Source organism: Acipenser ruthenus, chromosome 10 (genome assembly GCF_902713425.1).
Source record: "Acipenser ruthenus chromosome 10, fAciRut3.2 maternal haplotype, whole genome shotgun sequence".
NCBI classification, from domain to species: domain Eukaryota; kingdom Metazoa; phylum Chordata; class Actinopteri; order Acipenseriformes; family Acipenseridae; genus Acipenser; species Acipenser ruthenus.
This window is the reverse complement of record NC_081198.1, coordinates 35,966,087-35,987,274: the sequence shown is the minus strand read 5'-3', so window position 1 is coordinate 35,987,274 and position 21,188 is coordinate 35,966,087. Positions and strand designations below refer to the sequence as shown.

At 41.5% G+C, this 21,188-nt stretch overlaps 1 protein-coding gene across 7 annotated transcripts in view; it reads left to right on the top strand.

Annotated features, from left to right (window-relative positions):
• LOC117413205 (trafficking kinesin-binding protein 2-like) overlaps positions 1-16,924 on the top strand; it is a 33,102-nt gene extending 16,178 nt beyond the window's left edge. For 4 of the 7 annotated variants that reach the window (XM_059032114.1, XM_034022030.3, XM_034022040.3 and 1 more), the window contains 14 exons: positions 1,448-1,483; positions 1,961-2,037; positions 2,729-2,845; positions 3,388-3,597; positions 3,833-3,911; positions 4,574-4,704; positions 5,463-5,537; positions 6,239-6,376; positions 7,082-7,161; positions 7,481-7,663; positions 8,768-9,045; positions 10,260-10,577; positions 12,809-12,908; positions 13,586-16,924. In XM_059032114.1, coding sequence (XP_058888097.1) covers positions 1,448-1,483; positions 1,961-2,037; positions 2,729-2,845; positions 3,388-3,597; positions 3,833-3,911; positions 4,574-4,704; positions 5,463-5,537; positions 6,239-6,376; positions 7,082-7,161; positions 7,481-7,663; positions 8,768-9,045; positions 10,260-10,577; positions 12,809-12,908; positions 13,586-14,300 — 2,537 coding nt within the window. In that variant the 3' untranslated portion in view covers positions 14,301-16,924. The remainder of the gene's footprint in view (positions 1-1,447; positions 1,484-1,960; positions 2,038-2,728; positions 2,846-3,387; positions 3,598-3,832; positions 3,912-4,573; positions 4,705-5,462; positions 5,538-6,238; positions 6,377-7,081; positions 7,162-7,480; positions 7,664-8,767; positions 9,046-10,259; positions 10,578-12,808; positions 12,909-13,585) is intronic. The other 3 variants (XM_034022067.3, XM_059032115.1, XM_034022050.3) reach the window with 2 other exon arrangements.
• Positions 16,925-21,188: the final 4,264 nt, after the last annotated feature.

Sequence of the window (21,188 nt, the reverse complement as noted above, 5' to 3'; positions counted from 1 at the left end):
ACATCTGTGGGAAGGTCATTCCACCACTGTGGAGCAAGGGTGGAGAAGGAGCGGGCTCGGGAGGCGGGGGAGCGTAGCGGAGGTAGAGCTAGTCTTCTACTGCAGGCGGAGCGGAGAGGTCGAGAGGGGGTGTAGGGAGAGATGAGGGTCTGGAGGTAGCTGGGTGCAGTCTGGTCAAGGCATCTGTAGGCTACTACAAGAGTCTTGAACTGGATGCGAGCGGTGATCGGGAGCCAGTGGAGTGTGCGGAGTAGTGGAGTAGCGTGGGAGAAGCGAGGCAGAGAGAACACCAGGCGGGCAGCGGAGTTTTGGATGAGCTGGAGCGGACGGTGGCGGACGCAGGGAGGCCAGCCAGGAGGGAGTTGCAGTAGTCTAGGCGGGAGAGTACCAAGGCCTGGACCAGGAGCTGGGTAGCGTAGTTGGTGAGGAAGGGTCGGATTCTTCGGATGTTGCTCAGGAAGAATCAGCAAGTGTGTGCCAGAGTGGAGATGTGCTGGGAATAAGACAGGCAGAGGTCCAGGGTGACACCGAGGATCTTAGCAGAGGAAGATGGAGAGAGTGTGGTAGATTCCAGAGGAACAGAGATAGAGAGATCAGAGGAGGGGGAGGAGGAGGGAAAGAAAAGGAGGTCAGATTTAGAGAGGTTGAGTTTGAGGTGATGCGAGTGCATCCAGGAGGAAATGGCAGATAGACAGGTAGAGATACGGGAGGAGATGGTGGAGTCAGAGGTGGGGAAGGAGAGGAAAATCTGAGCATCATCAGCATAGAAATGGTATGAGAAACCATAGGATGCGATGAGGGGGCCCAGGGAGCGGGTGTAGAGAGAGAACAGGAGAGGACCCAAGACTGACCCTTGGGGGACTCCTGTTAGGAGAGGGTCAGGTGTGGAGGTTGCTCCATGCCAGGTTACCTGGTAAGTGTGATTGGAGAGGTAGGAGGAGAACCAGGCCAGAGCAGTGCCAGAGATCCCCAGGTCAGCGAGAGATGATAGTAGAATAGAGTGATCAACAGTGTCAAAGGCAGCAGAGAGGTCGAGGAGAATTAGGACAGACTTAAGTGAGTTGGTGACAGACAGGAGGGCGGTTTCAGTGGAGTGAGCAGAGCGGAAGCCAGATTGGAGAGGGTCGAGCAGAGAGTGGTTGGACAGGAAAGGGTTGGACTTTGATGCATAGTGTAAACACTTTCAATGCACAGTTTATGGCACTTAATCAAAACAGTACCTTATTTTCATTCAAATGTTTTTTTTTATTCTCCTGTATACTTTGGTTAATCTAAAGACTATTTGTTTAAATACTGGTATCTTGTCATCTCTCTTTTTTATTATGTATGTGCCTCATCATTTTACAGTATTCTACCTCTCTGCAGGACTTACCCCCACCCCCTCCTCCCCTCCCAGCTCTAATGGTTTTCTCTGTCCTTCCCTCTGCTCCCTTCTCTCTGCCTCCAGCCTTCCTTGCGTTGGAGCCCCACAGCCTTTCCCAAGGTAATCTGTGGTGATCTTCCTCTGTAACCCCTCACAGTAATTTCTATGGACGGCTACACCCACTTACTAACCTGTAGGCTTGTAGCAACACATTAAAGCCAATATTACAATATGCTGGTTACAGTACAATGTCACAATTAATGTGCTAGTCCTGGTGGGCTACTTTTCTGTGATGTTCAACGCATTCACCACTAGCTTTATAGAACAATCACCCTAAATAAAACTAATTAAATAGTTTCAGTGTCTTACTGTATTTTGAAGAAGAAATACAAATGGACACACAGACCATTAGTTTACTGGTCTGCTGTATTGACCAGTTGTCTTTCCTCTGCTTTTTTCAAGACCTGTATAAAGTGCCATCATGCCCAATGAGGTGCTTTGAATAAGATGCTAGCACAGTGTGTTTGAGCAGCATTGGGTATCCCTGTTTTAACTGAATATTAAATATGGGTTTCCTTTTTTTTTTTTTTCCTCCAGTTCAAGGTTCAGACAGAGTGGCGCAGATGACCAAAACCTACAATGACATCGACATGGTCATACATCTGCTGGCTGAGGTACGCTATTTAGTTTCTAAATTAGCACTCTGCACTATTATATTGAATATAAAATGCTGAGAATTTTTCCTGTTTACTGCACTATTTGCACAGCAGTAGTTTTACAAAAACCAGTACACGCACTCACAGCATGTCCTCTTGATTGCATATTGTATATTTTTGTACATTGAATAAAATAGAAAGTTTATCAGATTGTTCTCAAACACAGCCCTAAGGTCACTAGAAGGCGAGGAGCCTGTGATAAAAGTTTTTAGAAGTTTAGTAACAATTCAAGGCAGTCGTCATGTTTACCATGTAGAGTGTGACAGGACAGATATCGGTGTGTAAGGATCCATCTTTGGAAGGATGACCCTAAGTAGCAAGAAACTAAGTAAACTTCAGAGTCCTTGCATTAACATTCTGAGATGCTTCACTGGAGTTTTACCATTGACGGTATTTTACTTTCAAAAAAATGTTACAGTTTGCAGACTGGAGTAATAAGTCACACCCAAGCCTGTTGAACGGATTGAACTGCTATAACAGTGACAGTCTTATCTGATATCCTGGCATGACTCTGGTTAGGGTTTCCCCACAATGCCATTTCAACAGCCAGAACACATTTCTTAACTATGACTCCCAATAAGTGCCATTAACAGGAGCGCTTGTTCTCCATTCGGACACCCTGACTGTGTTTGGTGTTTCCTTGCTGCAGCGCGATCGGGATCTGGAGCTGGCAGCTCGGATAGGCCAGTCCCTGCTGCAACGCAACCATGTACTGGCTGAACGGAGCGAGGTCCTGGAGGAGCAGCTGGCTCAGTCCTTCGACCAGGTGAGGGCAGCACTAACCAAACTAATCACAGGTCCCTCTTTCTTATTGTTGAAGGTATGTTCTTTGCTGGTGTTTGTGATATGCAGATCTGTCAAAGACAGTGCTCTGTTGCAGGCTGCTGCAGCTTCCTGGTCCCCAGTCAGTAGTTCATCAATCAGACCACGTGACCTACAATACAGGTGCCAGGATCCACAAATATAGCTGGTGTTTTATTTGAAATATTTGCACATTTTTTAATTAAAAAATAAATAAATAAATAAAACAAGTGAACAACCAAACAAGCACCAACGATCACCAGTAATAATGGTACAATGGAGTTAGGAAATAGATTTTAAAGAATTGCTCAGACATTTCATTCAAGCTTACTGATGTTGGTGGGGCTTGATTAAACACTATCACACTTGCTTAACTAATTACTTCCATGTTCCAATTTTTTAAAACGTCAAGTTGTGTTTAACTGCCAATAAGGAGTTGGAAGAGTTTTCTTTAGCCAGGCTGCTCTGGTGCTGTGTCTATCCTCACCCTGTGTTTGCTCTCTGCAGGTGAACCAGCTGCAGCATGAGCTGTCGAAGAAGGACGAGCTGCTGCGCATCGTGGCCAGTGCCTCGGAGGAGAGCGAGACCGACTCCAGCTGCTCCACGCCGCTGCGCCACAATGAGTCCTTCACTATGGCTCAGGGTCTCAACCAGCTGGAAGCGCTGCAGAGCAAACTGAGGGATATGGAGGAGGAGAACCTGGCCCTGCGCTCCAAGGTACCCCAGCGAGCCACACTTCACACAGCACATAGACACTGCCTCGTCGGGGCACCTACTTTTTGAATAGGTTTTCTCTGAACAGACCAAGTTTGCTATATGTAAAAGTCTCCCAGGCATTCTTTTTCTGTAATGCTATTACAGTGTTCTGGATTTAGGTCACGATATCCTAGTTGTGTATGTGTTTATATCTTGGGCGGGGAACCATGCATGTTACTCCAATACCTTGTTCCAGGCCTGCCATCTGAAGATGGAGACCATCACTTCTGAGGAGAAGGAACAGCAGTTGGTCAGCGATTGTGTGCAGGAACTCGGTGAGTACATAGGGCAGCAGTGTGGAGTAGTGGTTAGGGCTCTGGACTCTTGACTGGAGGGTCGTGGGTTCAGTCCCAGGTGGGGGACGCTGCTGCTATACCCTTGAGCAAGGTACTTTACCTAGATTGCTCCAGTAAAAACCCAACTGTATAAATGGGTAATTGTATGTAATAATAATGTCTAAAAAATAATGTAATTATATGTAAAAATAATGTGATATATTGTAGCAATTGTAAGTCGCCCTGGATAGGGGTGTCTGCTAAGAAATAAATAATAGTAATAACTAATAAGACATACCTGAAATACACCATGACTGTCGATGGTTAGAGAGTACAGCTCAGAATACATTTTTTTCAATACTGTACAATTCAAAGCCATTCTCATTGTTTTGCATCTTTTTGAAGTATGTTTTTAAACTGTGCTTTTGAGAGGTGGTAAAGGGAGGGGATAGTGTATGTCATGCTAGACAAAGAAGCATTTCATTAGCAAACTTGTGTTAACCTATTTATACCCATACCTAACCCGACGAGGATTAAATTGGATACCTTATACAACCCTCCCCAAGCAGAGTAAAATCACATTTGTTCACATTTGAGTGGTTGCTGCTGTGAGGTGCATTGCGAGTGTCACCTGGCTGAGCTGCTTGTGCTGTTGCCTGCAGGGGAATCCAACAGCCATATGGTGAGGCTGACGGAGGAGCTGTCCCAGAAGAACGAGGATCTGGTGAGGCACCAGGAGGAGATCGCAAACCTGCTGTCCCAGATCGTGGACCTGCAGCACCGCGTCAAAGAGGTGGGGGAGAGGCAGGCACATGCACACACGCACACCTACAGCTAGGGCCAAAAGTTTGACATCGCCCTATAGAATTAAGTCATTTTGCTTCATAAAGTTAAATGAAACCTGCTGAAAAAATGTTAATTTAATATATTGAATTACATAAAGCTTTTTGTAGTTTTCCATGTACTGAACGAAAAACTGTCAAATTGAAAAATGTGTACTGTACTACTATTATGACTTCCAGTAGACTTTTGCAATATCATTTTGTAGTTTCTTTGATTACATAATGTTAAATAAAAGATGTACATTATGTTCATGTAGTTTTTTAAATTGTCTCAATCCTAAAATTCTAGCTGATGCAAAACTTTTGGCTGTAGCTGCACACAGACACACAGCTGCACAATGTGGTTTTTTTTCTTCATTTTTTTGTGTCTGTATTTAATAAGTGCACCACAAATGTTGATTTGTATAAGTATACTGAGAACAATATGTCACTTGATACCATACAATTTACACTTGCATAGCTAATTTTGTTACAATAATCTCACATTTTAACAATAAATAAGTACAAATTGGGCTACTTTCTACATATACATTTAGTTTTTAATTTTGATTTAAAACCAGGGAACAATTCAAAATCCCCAATGGAATAAGGAAGGGGCAAATACAAGTCTTTTTTATACAATACAATCTTGGAGTGTTTCCCCCAAGGTTTTATAGAAGGATAATTTTAACAGCCCTTATACTTGAAATATTTTGCTTTTCCTGTCCAGTTGGCCATTGAAAAAGAAGAGCTGAAAATACATCTGCAAGCCTCCAAAGTCGCTCAGCGCCAACTCACAGCAGAGGTAAGCAATGTTATTAATGTATGTAAAGATCTGTTTGAGTAACCCATGAGGAGAGCTTGTAGGAATTTACAAATCCACAAAATAGGTAAGGGTAGTTGTTATATACATGTTGAAATCTAAGTGTTGCATTGTGGCCCTTTTCTGGTGAGCAGAGAACAAGATATGTTGTCTTTTGTTAACTAGGTAAACAATGTGGATTGATATGCACATATCTTCTCGGACGCCATGAGTACACACAATAAATGTAAATGATTTATGAACCTTAAAATGCAAATCTCTTTTTAATGGCATCTTACACAGCAACTGCAAACCAAATAACTATAAGCAGCTCAAGGTTCATTCGTCCCTTGCATGCCTTGTTTTTGTACATTGCCCAGGTATCGTCATTGACAGGATTTAGATTTCTACCCATAAAGTACAATGATATGTATCAGCTGGTTTTAACAAGTAAAGGTATTTACTTTTTAATAAGTGTATTAAATTGAGGTATATTCATGTTTTATTTGTTAGCAGTATGATAAAATACAACCTGATTTAACCCATTTTACCTTACTGTGTCCAAACAAAAATAACATTTGAAAAAAATCAAATAAATGTATTGATAGACCATAACCATAATGCCTTTTGAGCCCTTCCTTGAATACATAGCCTCTGTTCTGTACAGTGCTGCATATATATTCATTCTTTTTCTTGTGTTTCAGCTACATGATCTTCAGGATCTGAATGCAGAGTGTCTGGGAATGCTCCATGAATCCCAGGAGGAGAACAAGGAGCTGCGGAGCAAAACCATGGCCACCACCTCCATGAGACGCCACCAATCCTACGGGATCTTCCCCATGGTGAGACCATTTGGAGTGTGCCTTTCACAGACCATGCCTCCCAGCTCCAGTTTCCATTCATGTTTCAATACACTGGGCAGCAGTGTGGAGTAGTGGTTAGGGCTCTGGACTCCTGACCGGAGGGTCGTGGGTTCAATCCCAGGTGGGGGACACTGCTGCTGTACCCTTGAGCAAGGTACTTTACCTAGATTGCTCCAGTAAAAACCCAACTGTATAAATGGGTAATTGTATATAAAAATAATTTAATTGTATGTAAAAATAAAGTGATATCTTATAACAATTGTAAGTCGCCCTGGATAAGGGCGTCTGCTAAGAAATAAATAAGAATAATTCATTACAAACCCCACCTGGTGTGATTTACCGTACAGGAGCCAACGGTGGCAGCTTGCTGCTCCACTTCTCATAATGCAGACAAGGTTTTTATTTCTGGTGTATCATCTTCAATCTGAAAAGCTGCTGAAGGTACAACACTATAGAGCAGCCCTCTCTTTAATGTCAGCCTCCATCTATTGGCTTCCTTTACTGGGCAACATTAGGAACCGTGCTGAAGACTTGCTGTGCCACCCTGGTTTGCCTTCAGTTGGAATGAAAAGTTATACTAAGCAAGTGGTAAAAAGGGTAATGTAGTTAATTAAGGATAGGAACATTTACTTTAATACTATAGTTTAAATGTGAGGCTGACAGCTGTGTGGTTGTGTGTTACAGGACTCCTTGGCTGCGGAGATTGAAGGGACGATGCGCAGGGAGCTCAGTGTTGAGGAGGAGACCTCTTTCCATGACCAAAGGTAGGCTTGACCATCAGAGGGCTGTTCACACACAGGAGTGTAAGTGTGTATTATAACAGTGTTCGGAATAATGTAGTCCATTACACAAAAGAAAGCCGTATGTAAGAGAGAATGGTCAAGTAGGAAAAAGTTTCGCCCAATGCCTTTTTATAGTTTGATCTCAGAAAGTTTTAGTAATAATGCAGCAAGCATAGACATTACAATACAATACGTAGTGCCCACGCTACCTAACCCACTCACCAGTGAGATGGGGAGTGGGAGCATTGGTCCCATCCCAGTATATGTGATTTCAGCTGTTGTTGATTCCTTCCCTCCACAGGAACAAACAGAAACGGGTTTTTGACGCTGTCAAGACTATAAACGAGATGGTACGGTCTCACTCCCCCATGACTCTCCGCCCGCTGCCCATCCCTGGATCAAACCAAACCAACGTCATCATGATGGCACAGCCCTTCCTGTCTGGGGACAAGAGCAGCACTGAGCAGGCAACACACAGCCCCAGGTATGTACAGTTCTGGATATTATTATTATTTATTTCTTAGTAGACGCCCTTATCCAGGGCGACTTACAATTGTTATAAGATATCACATTATTTTTACATACAATTACCCATTTATACAGTTGGGTTATTACTGGAGCAATCTAGGTAAAGTACCTTGCTCAAGGATACAGCAGCAGTGTCCCCAACCTGGGATTGAACCCACGACCCTCCGGTCAAGAGTCCAGAGCCCTAACCACTACTCCACACTTAGTTCCAATATGATTCTCCATTTAAATTATACAGGTAATACAAAATACGATCTACTACAGGTAAAACAATGACATGTTTAAATGTGAGATTAAAGTTGGTTATCAGCAGGAATGCTTCCGAGCACAGCAGCGCTGCTCAATTGTAACCTACAGTAGCTAATGTGATCTTATTGTTCTGCTCAGATTTTCTTTGTAACTGGGATGTACAATGCGTCCCCTATACACACTGCTTTTGTGGAACTCCAATAAAAGCAGAAACTACCAATATTAATCTTTGTCAACATACATATGGACTATGTGGACAAAATTGTAATGTAGTCTAAAGGTGGACACACACAACCGCCCCTATTGCAGATCTATTGACTGCTTATAAACAAGTAACTTCAAATAAATGGGTAATTGTGTATCAATAAATATCTACTTATGCAGGTACTTATACCTACTTATGATTTATTTCTTAGCAGATTTATTTCTTAGCAGATGCCCTTATCCAGGGCGACTTACAATTGTTACAAGATATCACATATACATTATTTCACATTATACAGATATCACATTATTTTTACATACAATTACCCATTTATACAGTTGGGTTTTTACTGGAGCAATCTAGGTAAAGTACCTTGCTCAAGGGTACAACAGCAGTGTCCCCCACTGGGGATTGAACCCACAACTCTCCGGTCAAGAGTCCAGAGCCCTAACCACTACTCCATACTGCTGCCCTTATATGCACTGTCTATCAGTTTATGTCTGTCTGTCTGTAAGAACATGTTTAGCATGTTTAGCGAGCTAATGTCCTGGTGCCTCAGTGTTTCTCCAGCTTTCCTAACAGAGTGTTTGGTTGTGTGTGTCTCAGGGATGGGCACAGGCTGGGACAGCCCAGCAGCCCTGGCAGCAGTGACCTGGGGGCGGCGCTGCACCGGCTTTCCCTGCGTCGGCAGAATTACCTGTGCGAGCAGCAGTTCTTGGAGGAGGAGCAGGAGAGGAAGCTGCAGGCTCTGGCAGAGGAGGACGGGGAAGGCAGCGGCTGCAGCACGGGGACAAACCGCTCCGACTACACCGATATATCGGGGACTTCCAGCAGCTTCAGGAGCTTCCTGCCTGATAAACTGCAGATTGTCAAACCAATAGAAGGTACGATGGTCTGCTCCTGAGGGGTTTAGCACTTTACAGGAAATAGGAAAAACTTTCAACTGCGTAAATGGTGTGAGAAGAAATTTTTTTAACTACTTTTAAATAAAGTTGTCCCTTACTGTTACGACAGTGTAGGGCCTATACTTCCTTTCTGAACACGTTTTTACCTTGGTTATCTGTGAAACTTATGCCCTCCAATAACAATTGGAAAAGTGCACTGTGCTATGCAGGACCCCAATACAACTGTTCTATGAATAGGACATTATTCACAACTTACACATTTATATGTTTAAAATTAGAAACCCCTAATTTAAGATAAGTCACATCCCCATGGGAACCTATTAGCAGCTACACCTACAATTTTGCTGAGCGAGTAGATCTCACTCTCAGAATGTCAGTGATATAAACGTGTAACTGTATTCCGGGGTCTCCAGATTCTGTAACAATGGGTTAATATTTAACCCCCCCGAAACAGAATTCTATTAATCTATGTCCGTTACTAGGACTCGGCAGAACAACACTAATTGTATATCACTAAACCCTATTCTAACTCCGATCAGAAGTAATGAGACTAATTGATTATACTGATCCCTTTATTAAGAGAATCGGCTTGAATTTCACAGTGTTGCTAAATTTCACAAATGTCAGAATATATCTTTAACTATAGGAAGTCATTCAAGTTCATTATTTAAACACATTTGTAAGTATCCCAGATTAGGAGAAAGCGAGGATTAACACAGCTATTATGCCATGCCACTTTCATTATTTTGAAGCCAAAAAGGATAGCTAAATAAATGACAGTACCATTTTACCCCACCAATCAGAATGAATGGCTCTAAAGTAATACCCAATACTAGTAGAAATGACATAGCATAAAAGCAGGCAACATACAATGCATTGTATTTAGAAAAATCATCACTGTACAATAAACATGTGCTAACCTTTTAACATTCCTTTAGCTCTGCCTCCCCTGCTATATTCTTTCTCGCTCTCTCTCTCTCTCGCTCTCTCTCTCTCTCTGCATGACAGACCCGACTTGCTTTGCTTGTGGGCCTGACAAAGCAAAGTGTGCGCAAGCAGTACACTCACAGCTTGATCAGAGATAGCCACCAAACACTTCTAAACATACAGTAAATGTTGTACCCCACTGTTTGCCACGCAAGGCTTTAAAACCCATCTTCTTACATGTTATCCATTATCTTACCTTTCTTTAGGGTCCTTGACTCTGCACCATTGGCAGCAGCTGGCTCAGCCACACCTGGCCACCATTCTAGACCGCCGACCTGGGGTCGTCACCAAAGGCTTCAAACCACTGCTGGAGGACAGAGTGTACCACATATCAGACCTGGAGGAGGATGAGGAACAGAGGGCAAAGAGGGAAGAGGATGAGGAGGAGGAGGAAGGAATCACCTTCCAAGTCCAATATACCTCAACGCCAGAGGACAAGAAACGAGCCCCCCAGGAAGAGGAGAGTCCTCCAAACATCTTCCTACCAAAGTCCCAAATCCTCAGCACTACAGCCCCCTCTTCTGGTAAGCTTTGGAACCAGTCCAGTCCTTAATGAGGTTAACAGGGATCGAAATTAACACCCACCCCCCCACCAAACGCGGGTTAATTTCACATTCTTATACGCCACAGTGGCGGGTATGTTTTTGTACCCTTAACACTTTGAATGCCAGCGCTCTGTGCCAGTGGTGTGAATTTGCAACAGACCACTGTATCTTTAATAAACAGAAGCTGTTGACTAAAACAACAAGAATCATAGTATTTATTGAATATAGTTAGTTAAATTATTTTTTTACTATTAAATAATATGCATCTATGATCTCCCTATATATTAATTTGAACAACTTGTATTGTTGAAATATTTATTGTTGAAACAACAAAATTAGCATTTTTTTTATTATTTTTTTTAATTATTTAAATTATTTTTAATATAGGGTTGATGAACAGACCGGGCTAAATCTAGTAATGACAAACAAGCACATTGCTGAGGTAGAAAGATGGCAGCTGCAGAGAATAAAGGGGGCAAGGTTCCTGTCAGTGATGTCAGATGGTTCAACCGCTAGCGCTGTCATAGAAGAGGAGCTAGTATATGTGTGATTCTGCCAGAAAGGGCTGCTGACTGTGCAGCAGGGTTTCCCCTGGGTTCTAAATTTTTGTAGTCACTAGTGACTAATACTTTCTAAAAACATTAGCCACCAAGTAAATATTTTGGACAGTTTTTAAAACAATTGTTGCTTTATTTTTACGTTGGTGTTGTTGATAATATGATAAACGCGTATATCTGCTTCAGGTTAAACGATAGGCGTGTTACACAGAACACTACAAATAAAATGTCAAATATACACTATGTATTTCGTTGGTTTTGTGGATTTGCTAAATTTTTAACTTATTTTAATACTGCACATAATTATATAGTTTAGAAAATGCTACTTGCCAAAACCATGCTGCACGTGAACTGTATTACATAATAATTTCCATTATTCCAATTCCAGTGGTGTTTTCTCAATGCAAGATGTATTGTAGGCATATATACAGTGCCGTTTTATCATGCTCGATAGGCCTACTGGCGAAATGGTCAAGAGACAGTTGGTGCTTAACACATACGGAATAATTTTGGCCCTGAATTTTAGCATTTTTGGTCATAGAAAAGATACATTTCACATATTTTATAACTTTACCGTCTGCTTTTTTTTTTAGTTAATGATGCGTTTTCGGTTCACAAATCTTCTGCACACAGTATTTTTAAGCACAACTATAATAACCTATATTTCAGCAGTCACTGCCGAAGCTTATTACTTATTCTTCCAGAAGTAATGGTCGGGTGTAACAGGGATATTTGCACCGGGCTATGTTGTTATTAACAAGCCTAATGTTGTCGTCCAAGCTTTCCTATGAAACTGCCTGTAAGGGAGGGTGTGTGAGTGCATTCTACTGGACTGGAGAATAAAACACAGGAGTTTAATTATGAAAACGCAAGTGTAAACAAACAAGCAAAAAAGATTAGCCTGTCGTCAGACATGTCATGGTAATACAAAATGCATTAATTTACTGTATCGGTATTGATTGCGTCTGGTCAGGGAAGGGGGACACACGGGCGCGTTAAGAGAATTTCAGCGGTAAATTTTTTATTTCAGCGGGGCATTGGCGCGAACACTGCGGTTGCAAAGGTTTGAGCAGAACTCTCTGTAATCGTGAAAGCGCAGCAGCAGAAGCTGTCAGGTTGCAAAGAATAATGTGAGGCTGAAAGCTACAGCAGCACCGAGTACAGCCTCATAAAGCGGTCTGGGTTACCACGGTAACTGACACGCAACATTAAACTGAGGCTCTGAATGGCTGACTGCATTTACGTTGCCTACCACGGGATGAGAACGTTGCAGAGTCAATGAATCGAGAATCGTCACTTTCAAAAAACATTCGCAAATTACGAGAGTGACGAGCGACAGCGAAACCCCTGCTGTACAGTGTGTGCACATGCAGTCTGCGGAGAGGGCAGATCCCCAGCACATCTCAGAAGCTGTATCTTCACTCATGGGCAGATTGTTTCAAACCCCATTCAGACTGCTCATAAATGTTGCTTGTTTTTGAATTTTCTTTTGTCGTCGTCACCCCCCGGAACGATGTTGGCCAGTAAAATGTCTGTGTGGCCGTTGGATTTTTCCATGATGACTAGTGCATGGAAAAGTTCATTTCAAGCCCTGGGTTAGTGCTTGACTTGATAAACAGTCCTCATGTCGTTCTCCATGTCTCTCCTGTGCAGCTTATAACCCAGGAAAGTGTCTTTCCTCAACCCACTCTACCTACACCTTCACAAACTGCAGGATTCTTCACCCATCTGACATCATTCAGGTCACACACAGGTACGGCTGAATTGTGAGAAATGGCGTTCGAAATGAAATGATGTTCAGGGGCTTTGTCATTACTCTCAACTAGAGTAAGTGTTTCAGAAGTCGGGGTGCATACAGATTTATAATCTGACTTTAGATTCCCCTTCTATGTCCTCCCCTATTTCAGAACCAGGACAGTACACAAGGATGTTGTAGCTACAGAAATTAAAAAAAATAAATATCTGATTGCTGGCTTTTTGATATAAAGGTTGAAATGCTCCTATCTGAAAACAGCTTCTTAACATGTAATTTTACACCCATACAGACTTAGTTTTAATGTTACATTCTCTTTTTTTTTTTTTTTTTTTGGTGTTACTGACGATCTTTTGATTTGTGTAGAGTTTTAATCCAATTCACACTGTTATTTAAAATAAATCTCAGACCATTGAAGATATTCATTCATGTTTTTTTGCTTTTTTTTTCTAATTTCAATGGCTGTTTCTCTCCTTTTGTTTAATTTTGTAAGGGACCAGAGGTTATTTGGTGGGATGCTGTTGTGTGATTTTTTTTTTTTTTTTTTTAAATTGAAATCCCAAAATATTCTTCCACCGTGTATTTACAAAACATTTAGTTGAAAACAAAATAATCAAACATTTGAAAAATCCTTGTTCATCTTTGCACTACTTTTGATTCCTCCCCGGCTTCCCTAGCTCCATGTATGCACCTCTGCCCCTCGGAGACAGCACTCCGAGCTCCATGAGGACCAGTCCCAGCACTCCGGTCACGTCCTGCCACATGAGCCTGGGAGAGGCCTTCACCCACCGGCGCAACTCCACCACCACCCTCAGCACCACCAGCGGCCTGGCCAAACTCCTGCAGGAGCATGGAATCTCCGCCCAGGTGTACAGCAGCCCAGTCTCGGAGACTCCATCCCCCATTCGGAGCCCAAGAAAAGCAGCCTCTCTCCCTGCTCCTCCCTCCACCCCTCCCAACTCCCCCTCCCACTCCCCGTGCGGTTCCCCTGTCCCCTTCGAGCCTCGCCAGGAGAACTTCCTGGCGTCGCGGCCGGCCGAGGTGTTCCTGCAGGATGTGTACGGCCTCAAGCCCAGTCGGAGCCGGCCTGACCTCACCCAGAACAGAGTCAATCTGGTGGAGAGGCTCAAGAGGATGGGCTTCACCAAGGTGCTGCAGGCAGGGCCCGAGGGGGGCCTACAACGCCATGAGCCTGCCCTCTTCGTGACCACTGGAGGAGGAAGCCTGCTGGACGGGTTGAGGAGGAACCAGAGCCTGCCGGCCATGATTGGAGGCCTGGGACCCACTGTGAGCAGCCCCCTTGCAGTCCCCCTCACTCTCCCACGAATGGACAGCATGAGAGAGGACAGGGTTCCCGAGATCAAATCGCCAGCAGGAGAGACAGCTGATTGAAACGGACCAACCTAAAGTAGAAAAAGTGAGGAAGGATTTGTTAATATAAAGAGCGAGTAGCAAATACAGGAAAGGTTATAAACGAACACACAAAGACATAAAACAACAAAATCTGTCCATTTCCAAAAATACCGGTTTCAATTTCAAATCACAAAAGCTTACAATTACAGTTGTACTGAATTTTCTAAATGTTGACCAAGCTTGTAAAACATGCTATAAGCAAACAATTCTGTTAAATGCAAAACTGAAAATAACTGTTAGATTTAGTAAACTGTAAACTGTATTGGACACACTAATACTGTCTAAGTAGTTCCTGTATTGTTACAGTATGTGCTTTTTTTTTTTTAATTAATTTTTTTATGGGAAGTTAAGTTGTGTTCTTGAGGTGTTGCAGTTACAGAAGGAATGTGGAAGTTGAAAAGGGTAAGAGAAGGTTTGAAAAGATAGTGTGGGGAAGGGAGAAAGAGGTAGGGAATCAAAAAGCTGAAGGGAAGGTAGATAAGATAAGAGATGGAGATAGACTTGGGATGAGGTAAAGTGAAGGCTCTAGAAAGTAACCCCCTTAAGAAATGGCTAAGCGGTCCTTGTTAACAAGACCACATCTAACTCCTTTTAAATAAAATAAAGGCCACTTTGCCCAAGGCAAACTTGTGTCCACTTGGCGGAAAGCTGTGGGTTATTAACCCAGCACTCCCACCACTGGTGACGGCATGTCTGAAGAAACATTATGGTAATTAAACACTAGTAGCAAAACTGTTTTAAAAAGCTTAAAGCGCATTTTTTAACAAACAAATAATGGTGTACACAGACAGGTGACCTATTGATTTTACGCTTTGTTATAACTCCCTAATGAACTGTGTCAAGGGAAATTCAAAATAATTAAAAGACAAAGCTGGGGGGGGGGCAGCCTTTTGGAGTTCTGGAACATTCTTCAGTGGCGCTCAGATCCAGTTATGCTGTCTGGCTCTCAGAATTCTAGCTTTTTGTATATTTTATTTTTAAGTGACAAGTGTGAGATTCTGGTAATCCAAGCCTACTTGTCTAGAAGCTGCTTATTTTATTGACATGAAATCAAAGCTCCCTCTAATTTCATTGGACCACATTATAAGGCATGTAAAACATTCCAAGAGTTTTAAAAAATGAAGGAATGCATTGGCAGAGGTTCTCCTGTTTTTAAAAGATAATGGTTTCTGTCAATGATCAACATGTTGCTATTTTGTACATTTCAAAAGAATTGTTCTCCTAACCTACTGGCATGGTACTGTCTTCTTTTCTTGTTATAATTCCAGAGTTGTATCAATTTGTGCAAGATTATATTATATTACAAGTGTTTATATACAGTTAATGAGTAACTTTGCATTCTCAAAGCATGTTAAGATTGTTGTAACTTTTAAATAATGCATTTTATTAAACGTTGTGAAATGCAAACTCTGGGTTTGTTACGTAGCATTTTCCCACGGACAGAGTCGCATGTGTGAATGGAAGGCAGATTCTGAGCTTCTCCAATATAACACTGTGGTCAGGAGACACTGTTAAGGGAAAACCAGTACTGCACTATAGAGGGTTTCCTTATACTGCTCTGCTTGGCTATGGGATAGGCAAAAAGAATGCAAACGAGTGTGTTCATATATTTTATATTTTCAGTATTATAGGAATATTATAGGACATTTTTACAACATTACACAAACCTCTACCCCTTATAACAAATATTAAGTAAAAAGTATTGAAGTGTTTAGTCAATAGGAATCGTTCCCTTTGTAAGGAGGACCCCGCACCCCAGCTTTATCTGTTAGTCGTCTTAGTCAACCATTAATCATATCTGTGCCGCCCACATGGGAAAAGAAACCATATGTTTGCTGAATACCAGATCTAGTGACTGTTCTTGAACCATATTCCACAGGGTTTTGTCTCAAGGTCACCAACCTGACTCTCCTCTTCAGTCCTGAATGTCCAGCCCAAGTGTTGTGTATTGTTCTAGAGGAGTGTGTGCTAGAATCGTGTGACAGACCCCCATGTGTAGGACTGTTAGGGTCCTTATAGGAGCATGCTTGGATTTAGATCTGGGGAGCGGATCTAAAACCATGTGGCATTGTGATGGCAGCTGAACCTGTAGTTGCCTTAGCCACCTGCTCATCGTTCTTCAGTATAATGAGTTTGGATAGTTTATCCAGTGTACTGGGTATAAAGCATGTTAAGAACAAACCGATACAGTGCTCCCTTGATAATTGACTAATTTGGTTATTCCATGTTGACAGTAAATTGTAGAAGCGTTCTATTTTATTGTATAAGGACCCTTCACTAATTCAGTGTATTCAATATTTAATGATTTTTTTGACCTGAAGATCAGGTAGCGAAATAAAGAGGGAGCGCTGTAGTTTGCTTTTAAAATGAAGAGGATCAAAAATAAACAGGAAATCCATGTTAACAATTCAAAATATGACTTATTATTACTGTTGTTTGTTGCTTTATCTTACCAGGGCAGCTGTTGACAATTTATTACCGTACATTCTCAAATTAACAATCCTTGAACAAATGCTGCAGCTGTTTTGGTCAATTTCAAATAAATGCTGCTGCGTTCATTTGTAGGTACAGTACTGTGCAAAAGTTTTAGGCAGGTGTGAAAAAATGCTGTAAAAGTAAGAATGCTTTCAAAAATAGACATGTTAATAGTTTATATTTATCAATTAACAAAATACAAAGTGAGTGAACAGAAGAAAAATCTACATCTAATCAATATTTGGTGTGACCACCCTTTGCCTTCAAAACAGCATCAATTCTTCTAGGTACACTTGCACACAGTTTTTGAAGGAACTCGGCAGGTAGGTTGGCCCAAACATCTTGGAGAACTAACCACAGTTCTTCTGTGGATTTAGGCAGCCTCAGTTGCTTCTCTCTCTTCATGTAATCCCAGACAGACTCGATGATGTTGAGATCAGGGCTCTGTGGGGGCCATACCATCACTTCCAGGACTCCTTGTTCTTCTTTACGCTGAAGATAGTTCTTAATGACTTTCGCTGTATGTTTGGGGTCGTTGTCATGCTGCAGAATAAATTTGGGGCCAATCAGATGCCTCCCTGATGGTATTGCATGATGGATAAGTATCTGCCTGTACTTCTCAGCATTGAGGAGACCATTAATTCTGACCAAATCCCCAACTCCATTTGCAGAAATGCAGCCCCAAACTTGCAAGGAACCTCCACCATGCTTCACTGTTGCCTGCAGACACTCATTCGTGTACCGCTCTCCAGCCCTTCGGCAAACAAACTGCCTCCTGCTACAGCCAAATATTTCAGATTTTGACTCATCAGTCCAGAGCACCTGCTGCCATTTTTCTGCACCCCAGTTCCTTTGTTTTCGTGCATAGTTGAGTTGCTTGGCCTTGTTTCCACGTCGGAGGTATGGCTTTTTGGCCGCAAGTCTTCCATGAAGGCCACTTCTGACCAGACTTCTCCGGACAGTAGATGGGTGTACCAGGGTCCCACTGTTTTCTGCCAATTCTGAGCTGATGGCACTGCTGGACATCTTCCGATTGCAAAGGGAAGTAAGCATGATGTGTCTTTCATCTGCTGCAGTAAGTTTCCTTGGCCGACCACCTCGTCTACGGTCCTCAACGTTGCCCGTTTCTTTGTGCTTCTTCAAAAGAGCTTGGACAGCACATCTGGAAACCCCTGTCTGCCTTGAAATTTCTGCCTGGGAGAGACCTTGCTGATGCAGTATAAATACCTTGTGTCTTGTTGCTGTGCTCAGGCTTGCCATGGTGTATGACTTTTGACAGTAAACTGTCTTCAGCAACCTCACCTTGTTAGCTGAGTTTGGCTGTTCCTCACCCAGTTTTATTCCTCCTACACAGCTGTTTCTGTTTCAGTTAATGATTGTGTTTCAACCTACATATTGAATTGATGATCATTAGCACCTGTTTGGTATAATTGTTTAATCATACACCTGACTATATGCCTACAAAATCCCTGACTTTGTGCAAGTGTACCTAGAAGAATTGATGCTGTTTTGAAGGCAAAGGGTGGTCACACCAAATATGGATTTGATTTAGATTTTTCTTCTGTTCACTCACTTTGCATTTAGTTAATTGATAAATATAGTCTATTAACATGTCTATTTTTGAAAGCATTCTTACTTTACAGCATTTTTTCACACCTGCCTAAAACTTTTGCACAGTTCTGTATATGGTAGGAGTTTCCATCAGAGGAGTTAGATCTTTTCAAGCAGCTTTTCTGCAAGTACAGAAATCCAAAACAGTAACCCAAACTTTTGTGTGCTGCTGTATATAAAACAAATATTTTGTTTAAGAAAGAAAAGCCTAAACAATATATAATGAAATGCGTTGCTCTACTGATGTGGAAGATGGTTAACCATTGTGTGGTTCTGCACACAAGAAAGTAAATGTGTTGGAATGTCTGCCAGTATTCTGCCTTTTCCTTCATTAAGTTTTCCTTTTGATACTGTTAGGACTGCATGTCCATTTGTTGTAAAATTCCTTGAGAAACCCATGACTTACTTTCAGCTCCACATGGTAAAGTCCCAGCAAGATTACTGTTCAAATTGGCCAATACTGTAAGGAAACTCATGGTGAGGAATTGGAAAATAATTAGAAGTGTAATATTAATGGATAGATTCCCTTTGTTAAACGTAGCATGCTTGTCCTATTATTAAATCAGAGTTATATGTAGTAATTTAGATTGACACTACTCGCTTGTGTTTATTTTATTATTTTCGCAGGATACGTTTATATATATATCTATATATACAGGTGTATAATTATGTCCAGTGTATTCAGTTTGGAAGAGCTGAGGTGATCATGTAACAATGTTATGCCTTCTAAATAAAACTGACCCCTAAAAAAAAATAAAAGCGTGGTCTATGGTGGTAAACGTCTGCTATTCCCTATAGAAACCAGAATATAATTCCATCATAGGATGGCTAGTCAAAAAAATAATTATAAATAAATATAGTAAGTGCTTGAAATTACAGTCAATTCCCATTTAAAACGAGCTTTGATTAAACAAATGTCCTTATTATTATTACTTTATTTAGCAGACGCCTTTATCCAAGGCGACTTACAGAGACTAGAGCGTGTGAACTGTGCATCAGCTGCAGAGTCACTTACAACAACGTCTCACCCACAAGACAGAGCACAAGGAGGTTAAGTGACTCGCTCAAGGTCACACAGTGAGTCATTGAGTGAGCTGGGATTTGAATCAGGGACCTCCTAGTTACAAGCCCTTTTCTTTAACCACTGGACCACACAGCCTACAGTACTACGAATTTCGACATGGTCCCAACCAAATTTACCAGCTAGTCGTTTATTGTAAATGACAATGTGAATTTCCTGTTTGGGAAGAACAATTTGAATAAAACGAATTGCCCTAGTTCTAACAGCTGAGTGTAAAGGACATTGGGAAATGTATTCATTTGCTTCCAGATTATAGTGTCTCTGTACTGTACTTTAGTGCTGTTTTGGGATTACTGCTCCAATGATGCATTTTGAGTTGCCACAGTGCTCACGCATCAATGCAATTTCCGTGAAGCAGTGCAAAAACGTGCATCATCCTTGCAGAAAAAAGTGAAGTTAAAAACATTTGCACCACCATTTAAAAAAAAAAAAAGTTGCTGCAGATTTCAACATTTCAGCAAATACTTTTGTCAACCATTTTGAAAAGCTGGGATACAATAATGAAGGCCTATGAACAGCAAACGTGTTTCCGATTTGCTCAATACACTGGTGTTGAGGATGCCTTTCTTTTGAGGTCTATAAATGCCCATTATCAGAATGGGACATGCAGATTTCAAATGCAGTGAATTTGTAATGTATACTTTTTAAAAGTTCACTTACAACCATATTTTCAATAAAATGCACAGTACTTTTAAATGTGTAACACTTCATTATAACGGACTCCACGGGACAATGGAAGTCAGTACTTTGTAAATGAAGTGCTTAATAAACACAATTTGAAATGCTGTATGTAACTGCAGTGTGAACATAAGTGCCTTAAATATAAACAGTACTCGAAAGCTGAACTACCAAAGAAAGGGTTTCTTATTTGTACAAAACGCAGTACAATGTAATAAGTAGTACCATTTTACGAATGGATATTTTTTCGCTAAATGTAATTAAAATTGTATAGGTTTAAACTGTACAACGGCTGTTCCAACAAAAACATAGACGAATAAAAGTAAAAGGCAACTGTTGTTCGTGCCTGACGTCACAAATGCCGGCACCGCCATTGTTGAATTTAAAGATCTGTTCAGGGATTAGCAAAAAAACTGTTTACTTGAGATTGCTGCCCTGTTCTTCAGCCCAACATTGCTTTTATTTTACAAGTACTAGGTATAGATAGTACAGAATTAAACACAACCAAGACTATTCTAGAAGAAGAACACGTACACATTGTCACTTTCTGTTTGGCAAAGCACACATTGTTCGTAACATCAAAATAAACAATCATTTGAGCCAGAAAGGATAGTATTGAAGTTATACTATAACCCAAATGGACACACATACTGGTACTAGCTAAGAGTTGTCTGCCAGTAGACTGAGAAGTTAACTAAGGAAAAAAGAACACTTTCTATTGAACCTTTTCCTTTTCAATTGAATAGCCAATCCGCTCAGAGTCCTGTTGCCGTGAGTAACAGCCTGGGCCACTGTACATTAAGCCAATACACAACTAGAAACACAGTGAACTTTCACTCTGCTGGTAACCATGTGCAGGGGAATTAGCTGGGGCTGGGGAAACCAGGTATAAAAGAATAAACAGAGAAAAAGTTCCAACAAAACCCTGCTGTGAGCAGCATCTTTTTAAAAATGTAAAATGAGCTACAAAGCTTTTAATTAGCAATGACATTGCTTTTTGATTTTGTATGCCCAGATCAGAA